The 16,911-nt window shown below is 44.1% G+C and overlaps 1 protein-coding gene across 6 annotated transcripts in view; it reads left to right on the forward strand.

Annotated features, from left to right (window-relative positions):
* The window catches only part of wdr33 (WD repeat domain 33), a 36,810-nt gene that overhangs the window by 4,003 nt on the left and 15,896 nt on the right, over positions 1 to 16,911 (forward strand). For 4 of the 6 annotated variants that reach the window (XM_063218830.1, XM_063218829.1, XM_063218824.1 and 1 more), the window contains exons 5-19: positions 375 to 470; positions 641 to 792; positions 2,863 to 2,960; positions 6,352 to 6,478; positions 6,763 to 6,917; positions 7,487 to 7,565; positions 8,089 to 8,199; positions 8,599 to 8,693; positions 11,982 to 12,071; positions 12,270 to 12,409; positions 12,765 to 12,920; positions 13,088 to 13,900; positions 14,019 to 14,079; positions 14,244 to 14,634; positions 15,049 to 15,206. In XM_063218830.1, coding sequence (XP_063074900.1) covers positions 375 to 470; positions 641 to 792; positions 2,863 to 2,960; positions 6,352 to 6,478; positions 6,763 to 6,917; positions 7,487 to 7,565; positions 8,089 to 8,199; positions 8,599 to 8,693; positions 11,982 to 12,071; positions 12,270 to 12,409; positions 12,765 to 12,920; positions 13,088 to 13,900; positions 14,019 to 14,079; positions 14,244 to 14,634; positions 15,049 to 15,206 — 2,722 coding nt within the window. Of the gene's footprint in view, positions 1 to 374; positions 471 to 640; positions 793 to 2,862; positions 2,961 to 6,351; positions 6,479 to 6,762; positions 6,918 to 7,486; positions 7,566 to 8,088; positions 8,200 to 8,598; positions 8,694 to 11,981; positions 12,072 to 12,269; positions 12,410 to 12,764; positions 12,921 to 13,087; positions 13,901 to 14,018; positions 14,080 to 14,243; positions 14,635 to 15,048; positions 15,207 to 15,533; positions 15,586 to 16,474; positions 16,909 to 16,911 lie in introns of those variants that run through there. The other 2 variants (XM_063218828.1, XM_063218826.1) reach the window with 2 other exon arrangements.

A 16,911-nucleotide genomic window follows, 5' to 3' on the forward strand; every position in this document is an offset into this window, starting at 1 on the left:
TAAAACAGTTATTTTATTATGAGATTTCTTTGTGTATGATCTCTTGCTAATAAAACAAAATATAAGCTCAGGACCATGATTCTTCCTACTGACTAGAATAAATGTCCCCCTCGGGGCAAAATAAAGCTACAGCTCCACTCAACTCAACTCCCTGTCCAAATTAGAACTGCCCCAACAGTATGTTGTTTTAAAAGGAAGCTAAAATCAGTTTTATTCTCATCCGCCTTTGGTGATGGTTAGTTAATTACACACAATCTATAACACAATGTTGTTTTTTTTCTTATCTTTTATCAAGCACATTGAATGACTTATGTATGATAATGTGCTATATAAATATTTTTGATTGATTGATTGTTGTTGTTGTTGTGTTGTAGTGGACGCCAGAGGGCAGGAGACTGGTCACTGGTGCCTCCAGTGGCGAGTTCACTCTGTGGAACGGGCTCACATTCAACTTTGAGACAATCCTGCAGGTAAATATCAATGGGTGTCTTTTCCGTTTCTTCAAATATGTGCAAATGTCTTCAAAGACGCTGTTATGCAAGGCTGTTCTTGGCTAAAATAACTCGTCTCTTGTTACCCATCTAGATGTCGTGCTCTTAATGCTTGTGTTATTTACCAGTGTTTTGTCTCCCTCTTCCAGGCTCATGACAGCCCTGTTAGGGCCATGACGTGGTCTCATAACGACATGTGGATGCTGACAGCAGATCATGGAGGCTACGTCAAGTTCTGGCAGACCAACATGAACAACGTCAAGATGTTCCAGGCCCACAAGGAGGCGATTAGAGAGGCCAGGTCTAAACCAAATCTACCATTTTTTGTAGTTAACCCAAGCGTGTTAGTGCCCTGGGGGCTCCTTTCTGATATCAATGTTTTGTTACAGTTGTGGCAAAAAGCTTTGGCAATGATATTGATTTTGTGTTTTGAAACGTATTCTACTTCACTTTTTATGAAGACAATTATTATTCATACATCATTGTACATACTAAAGCAATCATTCATATTCACATTACCAGTATTTTGTTGTGAATACCTTAAGCTTTAAAACGCCCATGTTTTCACTATTTTGTAACTTTTTTGGAAAAGAATAAACATTGAAACGTCGATTTAAGTAGAGTTAAACAATATACCTGATTTTTACGCAGAGGGGAAAATTACTAGCAATCAAGTTCGGAACTCTTAAGCAGGCACGTGTAGCTGAAATTGTAATTCTGTTAAATGCACAAAAGAACAAAGAACCATACTTGAGTTTTGGCCAAAGGTTTTGGCGCTGATATTGCCAAAACATTTTACCATGACTGTACCACTGTCCCTGAGTTTGTGTTCTGTTTTCATGTCCTTATTGACACTGCACTGATATCTGGTTCACAATGATATTACAGTTATGTGTCCTGGTTTTCGCACCATAATTTATGTATAGAAAAAGTTTTTCACATTCTTTTTAAATAAAGAATTAACATCTACTTTTATGAAAAGGTTTTGAGAACACCTGAAAAAAGGGAATAAAAACCGTAAAAGGATTGGCTGCCATGAGCTGACAAGGAGGGGAAAAAAAGATCCTCTTTGCTAAACAGTGTTGGGGTCTGCCCCAAATCTTTCTGAAAGGAGATGTGTTAATTTGATAGCACATGAGTCCCTATATGCCAGTGGCCCTCACCTGAAATCACAGTTAAAAATGACACCTTGGTAGCTGTTTCCCAACACCACAGCAGTCATAGTTTAAGCACCACACTTCAAGTCCCACGTTTCAAATAAAGTTTGGATCTTCAAATCTCAAAGTAATTTAGACGGCCCAGAAGTATCTGACTGTATGTCCACATGTGTTGTCTGCGGTCACAGTCTAGTCATGCCCTGTAGCTTTCTTGCTGAGTGATTGGACATTATAATACCACAAACGTGCTACATCACAAGCTTTGATCAATAAAACCGCAGCTCTTGGTTTGAAATCCCTCAGTGCGCATACTGCCCCGCCACTTTGTTTTTGTAACTAATCCTTCCTTTTATTTATTTATTTTTCAATTCAAACCTTTGATTGATGTAGCCATAATGGTTTAAATGAAGCACACCAAGACTTAAATCTTACAGGAGGCTACATTACATGATCCACAATAAAGCAATAGGTTTTGATGGCAGTAGTTGTGTCATTTTCAAGTACAGACTAGATTTTCCTGCCAGTATTAGGTTGTTGTGGTTGATGGGGAAACGCTCAATCCTGTCAAAGTTTTACACTGCAGTAAAGGCAGATGACTAAATCATTCATACATATGTGAGCACTTAATTGAATGGAGTGTACGGTTGATGTTGAGAATAGGAGAACTGGAAAGGGAATAGTGTTCTATTAAGCAGTGTGTCTCGGTCTTTGTTGGGTTTGTTAGCTTTGTTCGTCCAGCAGATTGCTGAGTATATGTTTGTTTTTTGGCTCCAATTTTATCAAAGCATCCCTGATACAATGGTTGAGTGAGGATGTAATGCTGGTTAACCCCATCAGACACAACCCCTGTTATAAATTAGCTGTTACCAGAATGGCAACGACCAAGTCATAATGTATTACTAAAGACCCTGTGCACTGTCTTAGTGGTGTAGTATTATTAGAGAAGTTTTTTTCAGTGACTATTACAACGTCCCAGTGGCGGGACGGTGCCTGGTAAGGAGCTTCGATGGCTTCTGGTACATTTTTGGGCCGTTGAATTGGGCTGTAGCAGATTGGGCTTTTAAAGTTCAAAGTGGCAGTCTACTACTTCCAACTCGTAGCCATGTTGGCTAAGAAGTCAGAATCGGACACTACTTAAACCTTTTGGATTTGTAACCCACCAAGCCCTGATAAGCCCTCCTGCAATGTTGATTTTCTCCCTGCTGTGTCTTCAGTTTCTCACCGACGGATAGTAAATTTGCCACTTGCTCTGATGATGGAACTGTACGCATCTGGGACTTTCTCCGGTGTCACGAAGAGAGGATTCTAAGAGGTATGTTTCTGTCAGCCAATGGAGTTACACTAAACCTAATCATTTATTCAGCACTGTACTGTCATTTTGTGTTGGTTCACATGCAAATGCTTTCACTTTAGCTCACTGACACATTTGCAAATTCCACTGCTACACATTCTGTCCTGTGTGTGAGTGAGTGGTTGTGTTGTTTGTTTTTTTTTGGAGGAGGAACCCTTTGTTTATTTAGATGCCAATGGATTAAGCAAACCTGAGAAACTGTCTTATAGGTGTTTGTAGTAAATATCTTCATGGTATTAAGGGTAAAACTGCCATTTTGTATTATAGATTGTAGTGTAGAATTTTTTTGCTCTGTTCTCACACTTTGTGAATTTTGCAGTTTTGAACACAAAATAAAGTACACATCAAAGGCTTTTTACATGGCAGTTTTCCTGAATGAAAAATAAAAATGAGCTTTTTTGTTGTTGCAGTACTGACAATAAAGTTACTGAAAATTGCAAGACTGAAAATAAAAAGTTAACACTACATACCACAGACGGGCACACATCAGGGAGAAGTCAGCATATCTACTGAGTGAAATGCCGTACTTGACTTGCACACAATTGCAGGGACCCCTTACGCTGTACAAAATGACAGTTTCATCGAAGAACTATCAGCTACCTCGGTGTGGGAACCCGTTAAGATTATTAAATGAACTTATAGGTGCATGAAAGAGCCCCCAAGTTTTCTAAAGGGTTCCTCAGATAACCTTTGGGCTCCTCCACAGTGGCTGCAGTTGGCTCAACCACTCCCCTGATATTCCCGTTTGGGTTCCTCCACAAACTAATTGAAGAGCCGTCTAATTTTTACAGTGCAGTCTCGGCGTTAAACTTGTATTTTTCTTTCGCTCACCTCACCTCAGCTAGCAGGTGCATCGGAGATGGCCCATGGGTCACTCAGCAAACTCCTGCACACTGACAATTTTGCTGTTTTCTTTAGTATACAAAGTTTTGGTCCTAGACCTTCATCAGGTAAACTTTTAAAAGTTTAAAAACAGCAAAATTGTCATTGTGCAGGAGTTTTTTTCAAATTGTCCACAGCGTAGTCTCTAATAGCCCCAAGGTTTCTGTCCATGCATCAGAGTAATTTTTATCAGTATGTCTTCTCCCATTTGCATCACTGTAATATTGCTTTGTTTTCTGGACTAGAGCGGTCTGCGAGGGGGAGCATTGACATTTCTTTGTATAGATTTATAGAAAAGGCTTTTCATCATGTATTTGGCTTCTGGGTAGCTATATTATGTAACTTGCTTGGCTACTTACCTGAACTCTGAAGCATCCTTCAGATTTGCTGTGGTGTTTTTTTTTTTTTTTAAATTGATACTGGACGACATTGACATTTGTGAAGGTGTTTTGTGAGAGTGACACCATGAAATCAATAGCAGGAAGCTGTAACTGACGGCCATTACACTGCATTATACATAAGACTTAACTATTCACCCAGTCGGCTCCTCTGGCCTGCCCATTACACTGCATGGTTTTCCCCTTCGAATGCTCCACCCGTGGTCGTGCGGTGCCAATCACTGCCAGTTTTTTTTCATATTGATTAGCCAACGTGGGGGAAAACAAGCAATTTCATGGGTGGGCCCACTAGTTGCCGACTGGGTCTATTCCTGCCACATGCAGTCTACATCATCAGACATCATGCATATGCTCAGGAAAGCCTTCCCTAGGGCTTGTCCCTTCCTCTCAAAGTTAACACCACAGCACCTACACCTGGTGAAAGTTGAGTTTCAACACACCCAATTATGTGGACTTGGGAAGAATAATCCAGTTTTTTAAATGTGTTTTTTTTTTTGACATTTTAGCCTTTATCCAGATAGGGTAGTGAACGAGGGATAGGAAATGAGTGGAGAGAGAGAGAGTCGGGGAAGGATCAGCAAATGACCCTGGCAGGAATAGAACCGGGGTTGCCGACATAGTGGCCCAATGCCCTACCGTGGCCAGAATTGTCCAGTTTTGAAACCTTTTTATATCATGCATTGTATAGACTGGCTAGTAGTAGCATGGGGGTGGTTGAGATGGTGCTGTGACTTATTCTAGTCCCTATGAGAAATTACACTTCTCCATATAACATCAAGTTCACATTTAAAAAAATAATTAACAGAATGCAAATTAGGTTTTTCTATGTACTAGTTTATACCCATGTGGGATTCTGGAGGTATGTAGTATTTAAATGTATTAAATGCACAGGAGGATTGATACAAATATATGCCCCAGGAACTGTGATGTGGTTTGAAAAAAAATAAAGTACCAATAGAAAATGGTACGTTTGGCACCCCTTATATATCGATGCACATACTTTTCTCTTGGCCTGTGCTCATTAAGTTTATTTAAACCCTATACATTTGTGTGTGTTAATTTGTTGCAGATGTTTATCAACACACAGTCAAGTCACAGTCAGTGAGTGTGTGCGTGCGAAAGAGGGTTGGATCATGCATCTGTGTGTGTCTCTACATGAGTGACTAAATGTAGTCGTGTATGTTCTAGTTAAATAATGACACTGGTCTGATGTGGCACATCATGTGGTCTTATCTCATCCTCTTCAAATCCATGTTATCTTTTCTTAAATATCTCATGTCACGTTAACAAATTGGGATACTCATTACGAAATAGTCTTGGATAAGATTTTGGCCAAGGTTCAAGTGTCCTCGTGCATGCCATATGCATACACTCACTTCCCCTCCCTTTTTTCTTCGACAAGCATGCTCATTTAGCTCATTTACACACACACACACACACACACACACACACACACACACACACACACACACACACACACACGGTCTCACTCAGGAGCAGCACTGTTTTTACACACAATATTACACCCACAGAAAACTAATTTGTGCACATTTAGACCGAGCACTCTGTATCATTTCAATTTCATAGTTGTTGAATTACATGCAACACTTCTATGCCTTAGACCCATTGCTAAAGTTAGAGTGCATACCCATACCTCAAACATAATGACTGCTGAATTGATTCTGTATTCCATAATCAGTTCAGTGGCCAGCACGACTAAGGCCCAGGCTACATTTGAATCCCCAACCTTGAGCCGATTGGTGTGTACATGTCATCATACAATAGGAGTTCATTTTCAGTGATGTAGCCGAGGAGGAAAAGTTAACACAACTATACAAAATATAAATACTGCTGTAACACAGACACGCACGCACGTACGCAGGCAGGCAGGCATGCACGCACACTGCATCCGTGGCCACAGTGCTCTGTTTTTCAGTAGTTGATATAATTTGTCATAGTAAGGTCAGCCATGTTTGCTATGCTTTTATACCTGAAATAACAACTTTCAGTGATGCCTGTGCTGGGTTTCTTGCAGAGACAGAGAAACAATTGCCGCATTTTCTGTTTCCCAGGTCATGGAGCAGATGTGAAGTGTGTCGACTGGCATCCCACCATGGGCCTGGTGGTTTCGGGGAGCAAAGACAGCCAGCAGCCAATCAAATTCTGGGACCCAAAGACGGGGCAGAGCCTGGCCACACTGTACGTCACTGTCATGGACTCATGTCTCACACAACAAGTCTTACTCATGTCTCACACAACAAGTCTTACTCATGTCTCACACAACAAGTCTTACTCATGTCTCACACAACAAGTCTTACTCATGTCTCACACAACAAGTTTAATAATTTAATGTTAATGCATAGTTAGATTAATGAACAGAAATGACTGAATATAAACAAGTGAGTGTTTCTGCTTTATTTAAATGTGTGAGAAATGCAGCGGCCTCTTGCAGGATGTCTGTTAATGAAACGGTCTTCTTCCAGCCATGCCCATAAGAACACTGTGATGGAGGTGAAGTGGAACCTCAATGGCAACTGGCTTTTGACGGCGTCACGTGACCACCTGTGCAAGCTCTTCGATGTACGAAACCTGAAAGAAGAGTTGCAGGTCTTCAGGGGTCACAAAAAAGAGGCCACAGGTATGTCACGGTGGGAGACATACTTGTGCTTACTGGCATGGCTCGTTGTGACCATCTTTAGTATGACATTTTTTTTGTTTTGTTTTTTAACCTCCGCCAAGGAAGTTGTGTTTTCGGTCGCTTTGGTTTGTCTTATTGTCTGTCTGTCTGTCTGTCTGTCTGTCTGTCTGTCTGTCTGTCAGCAGGATAACTCAAAAAGTCTTGAACGGATTTGGATGATATTTTGTGTTGATGGAAATGACAAAATGAACAAGTGATTAAAAAATTGCTGGATCTGCATGGTGATCCGGATCACAACCAAAATGTAAAACTTCTACACCATTGCAGAATAGGGAGAATTTTGACATTCCAGTTTCAAACTCCACAAAAACAAATTAGAAAGACTTGGAAAAAATTAGGGGTTAACATGGTCAAATATCCTATGAATCAGTTTCCCTGGCGGAGGTCCTCAATATCACATTTCTACTTTATTCATTATTTATTTTATTTATGTAATGTAACCATGTTTGAAAAGCTGTGGATGTGTACGTGTTGTGCTCTGTTTTGTGACGTGTTTTCTCCTGCAATAGCGGTGGCCTGGCACCCTGTCCATGAGGGCCTGTTTGCTAGTGGGGGATCAGATGGGTCTCTCCTCTTCTGGAATGCAGGGTAAGATGAGCATAAAGGACCTTGAATTATTTGGTTGCATTTCATTTTGTGGTGTTGTTACCTCATTGTTTATTAGAAATACTGTACACTGCCGACTCTTGCCTCTCCTCTTGAATTTGAGTGTGTGGGAGTTTTATGTATTTGGCTCCAAATGCATTGCAATAAGCAGGCCAATTTGCTCATCTGTACAGTAAATATTTGAGTGTGTTATTATAACATGATAGATCAGTGTTCCAGCTTTTGAATTCACAGTATGTGGTGTGTAAACGTTTGATGTCAGTCTGTAAATGTCAGTCCTGTGTATGTCTATGTCCTTTCATGGTATAGAGAAATAATTTCCTTGAATGACCTCTGCATGTGAAGAAACTGACAATAAAAGTTGACTTGACTTGAAAGCTTACACACTACTTCAAAAATTATGATCTCTGCTTCCCACTGCGAATAGTTTTGGACGGGGGCTGTATGTGTGGCCAGTAGGTGCTGAAAACAACTCAATCTTTTTTTGTTGTTTGTTGGTGGCCAGGGTGGAGAAGGAGGTTGGTGGCATGGAGATGGCACATGAGGGGATGATCTGGAGTTTAGCATGGCATCCGTTGGGTCACATCTTGTGCTCTGGCTCCAATGACCACACAAGGTAAGCCTACATTGGTCTGCTCTGCATACACTACTCCTTTTGTTTGTAGAGTAGAGTATCATTTATTGATCCCGAGGGAAATTTAGGTGTCAAGTAGCATGCATACATGCATACATAAATACAGAAGAAGACACATGTGAAGATGTTGAACCGAAAAACAAGTATTTGAGCACTGGCGTATATTTAGAATAATGTGTATTTGGGTTAACAGCCTTTTGGCAAACATGTTGACAGTGTGGTGATAAAGCTGTTCTTTGATTTAAAAGAAACAAAGCTTCTTCAGTAGTGTAATATTGTCAATACTGACTATTCAGCTGTGGTGGGAGGTGTGTATGGCTTGATGTCTTTCGTCATATGTGTGTACCACTAAATTCCTGACCTTCACCCTCTTGTCATCAGCAAATTTTGGACCAGGAATCGGCCAGGAGACAAAATGCGTGACCGTTACAACCTGAACCTTCTCCCGGGGATGTCTGAAGATGGCATGGAGTACGGTGAGTGCAACAGTGAACGGAGGGAGAGGGGGAAAGGTATGCAGGGTGTATCCGGCTAAACTGCCTAACCCAGTGGTTCACGAAAATATTCTTAAGTCATGGATAAACGGTTAGGGCGTCTGACTTGTAGCCCAAAGGTTGCCAGTTCAACTCCCGACCCCCCAGGTTGGTGGGGGGAGTAATTGACCAGTGCTCTCCACCATCCTCCTCCATGGCACTGCCTTGGGGTGCCATTGGGGGCTGCCCCTTTGCGCGGGTGAGGCATAAAATGCAATTTCGTTGTGTGCCGTGAACACTTGTGTGCTGTGGAGTGTTTTGTCACAATGACAATGGGAGTTGGAGTTTCCCAAGTGGGCTTTCGTTTTCAGAAAAGGGGGTCCCTGCTGAAAATGATTGGGATCCACTTAGGGCCGGCACAGTATGTGTATTAGTATTGAACCGTCACGGTACGGTACGCGCATTGGCACGGAGAGTACACACGGTACGAAATAGTAATTTGATATTAAAATGGTCTTATTGATATTAAAATGGGGTCTCTATCGAGGTTCATACTGAACCGTGACTTTTCTGTACCGTTCCAGCCCTAGGTCCACTCGACTAACCTGTGTTGTGCAGGGGTGATAGCAGTCCGGCGCCGCGCCGGAAATCCGGCGTAGCGTGGCTGTAGAAAAAAATAAAATAATAATTTCCCCAAAATTAATAAAATAATAAACTATCGCGTAGGCCTTCATTAATGTATGGTGAAAATAAATGAGCGAGCAACAGCCTGTTGTAAGAGACGCGAAAGGAACCCAAATGAGCAGCAGCCCATAATTGTATCATCCCGACATCTTACTGAAAAATGTATCAATTTGTTACGTCTTGCTCTTGAGTCACTCACCACATCACTGGCGGCAGTCTTCTAGTTCTAGTGAAAGGAGAAGTAGATTGGCTGTCAGTATGCACAGTAAAGAGAGTTCTAGGCCCCTACTGGTTACCCTTCTCAGATATTTTCACTGTCGACGGAGGCAAATCCAAAAATGGCATCTCGTTATACTGAAGAAACGGAAGAAAGTACTATAGGCCAAGTCTAGACCATTTGGATTCCGATAAAAATTAGCAACTATTGTTAGCACAAATCCACATGGCTTGCTAGTTGTGATGGGTGTGTTGAACCGTGTGGGATGTCAGTGGAATACTAGTGAAATTCTGTGATCAAGAAAACGTTTGAAGGTAAGGCCATTTAGTTATTAATTTGCCCACTGTGGCATGTTGGCTTGGGCCCGAATGATTTTGCCTCGCGCAGGTTACTCCAAAAACCTGACCATAAACGGCTTATTGATGCGCATAAACGGGCTCAGTGAGAGTATATGTTTGAAATAGGTTCGTCTATTTTCCTCATTTATGTGCGCTAAATGACTGCGCAATGTTGACAAACTTTGATGTAGATGGACGTTCTTTCAAAAAAAGTATGTATGCTCAAAACGGTAGGCTATGCTATGCCCGTCATGATACTTTTTTTCTAGGTGTAGTGCGTAAATGTGGTCTGCATTGGAATAGCGGCTACCATTGCGACATGTCCAAATGACAATGGAATGCTTGGATCGCTAATGTTTGGCAAGCCTAGTTAGCCTACACCCCTTGTAGGCTAGTGTGAGCTGAGTTCGTGGATTTTGGTCTACTGTTGATTGAGGGATGGTGTTTTGCGTCATTCCTGACAAACCACGTGTCAAACTGATTTCAGGGAGATGTTTATTTTAGTTATGCTGCTGACTAAACCAACGCGCTCTGTGAAAACCCCCAAACAGCCTCGCACAGGTTCACACAGCCTTTCTCTCGCGCGCGCTCCCTGTCGTAGCCCTTCTGCGTAATCGAATCCAGTTATTCCACGCACGATGCACAGGTTGTATTGTCTGCACGCTCTGGGCTACTTAATCCCTACTCTCGGGCAGGGGGCAATTATCAATATCAGACTCTCATGAACTTCAAATACTTGGCTTGCGTTCATGTGGCCACCACGGTGTCACCTGCAGTGAATGTTCATCTTATCTTCACGCCCTGTGCTATTTTCATGTAGCTTAATTCGGTCCTGTCTTTGTTTTTGTTGCTTTCTGTTATCTTTTCAACTCGTACATTGTAATGGGCGTGTGTACACGCGAGTGATTTTCATTTTAATTGACTACAACCCAATGCGAAAGTCGCGCAGTAGTCACACAGGCTATATATACTGTCCTGTCCGTAATAACCACTGGTTCTGTCATCCGTGGAGTCGAAATATGCGATGTGAACGTGGGCCTGCATGTAGCCTATCATGCGCTTGTGCCCTAAATATTTCATGTACCGGTAATTAAAGGGCGTTTCCCTACAACGGAAAGGCAGGGGTTATAGCACAGCCCTTAAACAATCTGTGGTTATAGGTAGACCATGGGGCCACGAGTAGGCTATATAAACGTATGTCCAGTAGCCTATACAAGTTATATGAGCAATGTCCCAATGAAAATGAAACTTATCAGCTTGCAGCAAATGTCATGTCATTTAAAAGTATTGCTCAATTAATTGGTAATCACCTCCTCTATTTTGGACAGAGTGTAGTTACTGTACTTTGGAGTAGTATTGCCTCCTACTGACCTGTCTTGGTATGGCTGCTACATATGTAGCTTTCAGTTAATTCAATGTGGTAAAATATGCACCATGTTTTCAGAAATGCATTCTGGTGTTGAAATGTTGCATTGGTTCAATACCCACCTCAATAACTTTAGTGCAACATCACAAGCCTAGAATGCATTTCTAACTGCATACGTTGGTATTCGTTTTTACAGCTAGAATTGAACGTGGTGGTCAGTTTCTTTCAGCCAAGTGCTGTAGCCCAGTGTTTCTCAACAGGGGTGCCGGGGCACCCTGGGGTGCCGCGGGACCCCCTCAGGGGTGCCGCGGAAACATGGCTGATAAATAAATTATGTAATATTATACATTTGTCTAAATTGATAAGTTAATGCTAGTCAGTGGTTTGGGGTGCCTTGAAATTTTTCACGAATTGAAAGGGTGCCTCGCCTAAAAAAAGGTTGAGAAACACTGCTGTAGCCTACCAACAGGGAAATGATCTGTGTTTTCGTGAATAACACTATAGAAATAATGCAAAAATGAAAACATTATCTTAAATGTTTGAATAATGTGTTTGAATAATAATAAGGCCTACATTACGTCTCATATGCAGTATGTCCCATCGTCCCCCGGCCCCCCCTCCCCGACCAGGAAAAAAGTTCAGGCTCAGGATTTTTTTTCACTATCACCCCTGTGTTGTGATTACAGATGACAATATGGAAGCCAACAATATGGCTTCCATACCTGGCATGGGAATACCAGAACAGCTCAAAGCTGCCATGGAACAAGAACAGACTAGTAAGTGGCTATTTCTTTGTTACTCTCCTATTCTGCCCATATCATGAGTGTATTCAAATTCACAATTGCATCTCATGGAACTGGTGTCCTGCAGTATGTCACGTAGTAAACTACCACCATCTGTCTTTGCAACTTTGCACTTGGTCTGTCTGAAGGATTACAGAAAGGCTTAACCTGTTGTAAATTTTCAATCTTCAGACAAAGAGCCAGCGCCTGAGGCAGAGATGACAATCCCGGGGCTGGACTGGGGTATGGAGGACCTCATGCAGAAAGACCTGAAGAAAGTTCCACAGAAGAAAGTGCCGTACGCTAAGCCCATCCCTGCTCAGTTCCAGCAGGTACTGCACCAATCTTACTCTGTACCGGCCATGTTTTGTTCAACCCCTAAGCTGAATCCAGTTAGTAATGTTTCTCATACAAGTATGTGGGCAGCCAAGGCCTGATGGTTAGGGTGGTGGACTTAAAATCAGAGGGTTGCAGGTTCGAATCCCACCCTCACCTCTCCCTACACCTCCATCCATGGCTGAAGTGCCCTTGAGCAGCAAGACACCTGACCTCACACTGCTCCAGGGACTTAAAATCAATGCCAATCATTGCTGACACATTTTTTATCCAAAGCCATTTCCATAGTGTAATGTGTTTTTTGTTTGTTTTTAAAGTACTATGCATTATACATTCTCTACTTGTTACCAGGCCTGGTCAGAGAACAAGGTTCCAGTACTGCCTGCCTCGGAGATGCCCAAAGCCATGATGAAGGATGAGAAGATGATGGATGGCAAAAAGAAGACGCAAGCAGAGATTGAACAGGAGATGGCAGCTCTGCAGTATACCAACCCAATGCTACTAGAGGTGAGAGGACCCTTCTACTCATCTTTCAATGCATTTAAGCTGTTTCAATATGAACCGCAACAAGAAATGCTTGTCTTGTTAGGTTTCATTTGATAATTGGTGACTCTGTCTGCTGATGTTGTCCCATTTCAAACTGTCCCATTTCAAACGCTTTTCTCTCTCCGCAGCAACTGAAGATCGAGAGGATGGCCCAGATACAGTCTGAGCAGGGCATGCCTCCCCCTGGTGGCCAGCCGGGGATGATGCCCCCTTTCCCCGGTCAGGGAGGACCGATGCCCCCAGGCCCACCCCCCAACTTCCCCCAGAACATGCCCCCACAGAACATGCCCCCGCCCAACATGCCGCCCATGGGCTCCGGTGGCATGCAGGGCGGCCCGTTCATGGGACACCAGGGACCCAACATGGGACCCTCAGGCCCACAGGGACCCCCGCAGGGCATGATGGGCTCTATGGACTTTCACGGCCACCAGGGCATGCAGAGGCACCCAGGGGGGCCGCCGATACGGAACATGGGGCCCCAGGGTCATCACGGGATGCCGCCCGGTGGTGGACGTGGCATGCCAGGACCTCCCCCGGGAGGCGGCATGCAGAACTCTCCAGGTGGCATGATGCCACCGCGGGGAATGGGACCCAGGGATGGGCAGGGGCCGCAACAGGGAGGGATGATGCACCAGGACATGCGAGGGCCAGCGCCCCATGGCAACATGATGGGCCCGGGCCCTGGCCCTCAGGGGCCTATGCAGGGAGGAGGCATGATGGGTCCTCCAATGGCCAATGCTCCCAGGCCTCCAGGTCCAGGGATGGGTCCAGGGAACATGCACGGCATGGGCAATATGTCTGGGCCTCCCCCGGGAGGAATGCATGGGCAGGGACCTCCAGGACACATGCAGGGACCTCCTATGAATATGCAAGGACCCCCGGGTAACATGCATGGGCCACCCCCATACATGCAGCAGGGTAAACCAGGACAATTTAATCAGGTAATCCAAGACTGTTACTGGCAGTGGAAGGCCTTGTGCTTTAGATATTATATTTATTGCAACAGTAATTTTCCAGAATTGATGTGTCATTTATAACCATGTCCTAAATGTTTTTCAGTCTGGCCAGAATCAAGGGCCGCAATCGATGATGCATGGCATGGCACAGCAGGGACCCAACGGTAATACTTCTAGATCACTCTTTTTTGCTATTTTTGTCTTTGTCTTTGGCCTCTTCTCTTGTTTTTTCTCTCTTGAGATGCATGCCATGCTTGTCAGTGGCACAAAAGTAACACTTTGTCTCTTTTCCCCATTTCCTCTTGATGTTCAATGACGTTCCCTCAAGGAGATGGTCGTGGGCCTCCCCCCAATCACCACATGGGTCCACCACAGGGCTCAGGAGGTCCGGGCGGCGGGCCAGGTGGTCCGGGCGGTCCTGGAGGTCCGGGCGGCGGGCCAGGGGGTCCGGGAGGGCAAGGGGGCCCAAGCCATGGCTCCGAAGGAGGCGGTCAGTACTGGGGCGACAGCAGAGAGGGCCGCCAACACGGCGGTCCATCTGATTTCGAGGGTTCGGAGGGGAACTTCCACGGCCAAGAGAACTGGAGGAGAGGCAGCCAGGATTACCAGCAGGGAGGGGATCCAAGGAACCACCCTGGGCCTGGGGGCTCCTCCGGGAACTGGGAAGGAGGCCAGGAGAGGTACCAACAACATGACGGCGAGTTCAGGGGTCACAACAGGTACTTGTCTTTCCCCCCTCTGCCCTTGCTTTTGTGTCTTTTTTCCTTGCTATGGTTAGGAGAGGGTTTCTTTGGCCCAGTCGTGGCTTAGTCGGCTGGGCACTGGACTGCTACGCGGGCAGCATGGGTTCGATTCCTGACCCGAGTCATTTCCCGATCCTCCCCCTTCTCTCTCTCCCACTCATTTCCTGTCCCACTCTTCACTGTCCTGTCTAAATAAAGTTGAAAAACCTCAAAAATATATATATTGTTTTTAAATAGGTGAGGGTTTCTTTTCTCTGGCTCTCGTTCCAACTCCTAACATTTACAGAATCCCAAATGTGTCCCTCACTTCTATCCTCCAGTATAGTGATTATTCTGGCAAGTGTGTGTTTTTTTTAAATTATTATTTCATGTTATGTCTCCTCTTCTCAGGTACCGGAGGGGCGGACCAGGAGGCCCCCATCATGGTAACCGAGGGTTCAATGAAGAGTACGGAGGAGAAGAGGGCGGCTTCAAGCCGCAGGAGGACGCTGGCCAGAGCTGGGAGGGCAGAGGAAGAGGCCGACCGCGTGGAGCAGGCCCACCTAGAGGTGAATGAACTAAAATCAATTCGTCCGCTTGACTGTTGACTTGCTGCTATGGCCCCGTTTTACCTTCTCCTCACGACAGGGGAATCGCAACAGTAAGCAAAATGGGACACATGTTTTACTCATCTACATTCAACAGCCATTTTGTCACTTTCTTTGTTTTCTTTGTGTGTATGTGTGTACCATACATATGCCATGAATGTGTGTCCATCATCTTTCCATCCACTCCTCTACTTCTTCCTACTTCCTCCTTTCCTGTGTGCTTGCTGTGTGCATTCAGCGGCGCGGAAGTATAGTGGCACATTCTTAATGGGTCATGTTTCTTCTCAGGAGGTGGAAGGGTGGGCTTGCTCCCCACCCTTGAAGAGTATCCCCCTCACTATGAGGGACAGTGTTTCCCACAGAAATTTTGGAAACTATGGGGGCAGCCGGGATTTTTTTGTCCGGGGGGGTGAGGGGTGTCTTTTCACTGGCCTTTTTTTTTGGGGGGGGGGGGGGGGGTTATTCACGCAGTGTAAATGTAAAACGGCAAAACAAGGAGTACAGTATGACATTGGCCCATGGAAAAACTACAGGCCTACCTTTCAGCCATTTATATTTTGAGAAATAAGGCTACATAATACACATGCAGGGGTCTATGTAATGAAAAAAATAATAAAACAAAATAGGAGCAGAGATAAGAATTTAAGATTGCTGTGAAATTGTTAACGCATTAACAAAAAGGGTCTAAGAGGGTAGGCTATGCCTTTTCCACACACACATTCTACATGAGGGGTGCTGGTCACAAGGTCAGTTTTTCAAAATTCCTCCCATTAAAAGGGCTGAACAACATATTACACATGTATGTCTATATTCACATTCATTACACATTCATTTCTATATGCAGCCCGATGTCTCCTCTGCCTTGTCAATGAAGGCCTGTCACCTAACTCATTACAACTGTAAAACAAAGCCTGGGGAGTGTTAGTAAACTCATCCCAACTGTCCCTTCTCGGAAGGTTTTTTTTTAATTATTGCTCCCAAACCCAAGTTAACTACAACAACTTGACAAGGCTTTTGATCCCTCTCTCTTTCAAGCACTTGTGGTATACTCCAGGAGGAAAATGCGAAGGAAATCGTAATTGAAATCGCTTTTAACAAACACGGAAATCGTTTAAAAAAAAAAAAAAAAATTTTTTTTTTTTTTTTTTTTTTTTACATTTTCGGAAACTATGGCGGCCAAATTTAAACTATGGCGGGCCGCCATAGTTTCCTCAATGTATGGGAAACACTGAGGGAGGACGAAACCCAGAGGGCTGGGCAGGGGGTAGAGACCCAGGTAAACCTAGATGCTAAGGGCTGTGTGCCGTTTGCCATAGTGTGTGTGTGTTCACACCTTCACTTCTTCATTTTTGGGGTAGAGTTGTTGAATTAGGTAGTGTACATGTAGCTGGTTAGGGCAGGGTATAGTTGAGGTAACACTGACCGGCTGAGTGGATGCCCTACTGAGACTGAAGGATCAATCGCCAGTGGACTCAGTGGAGCTCTGTGCACTCAGCTCTGGTTAAGGTCACTCATTAAATCACATTGATTTTCGACAGCCAAGCTCAACGGAACTGATAACCATCTTGTGTGTGTGTTCCGGCTGTGTGTGTGCGTACATTTTTTTTTTTCTGCATTTGTGTGGATGCTCGCATATCTCTGTGCACGCACGGACGGTGTATGTGTG

This window comes from Engraulis encrasicolus, chromosome 16, assembly GCF_034702125.1.
Source record: "Engraulis encrasicolus isolate BLACKSEA-1 chromosome 16, IST_EnEncr_1.0, whole genome shotgun sequence".
NCBI classification, from domain to species: domain Eukaryota; kingdom Metazoa; phylum Chordata; class Actinopteri; order Clupeiformes; family Engraulidae; genus Engraulis; species Engraulis encrasicolus.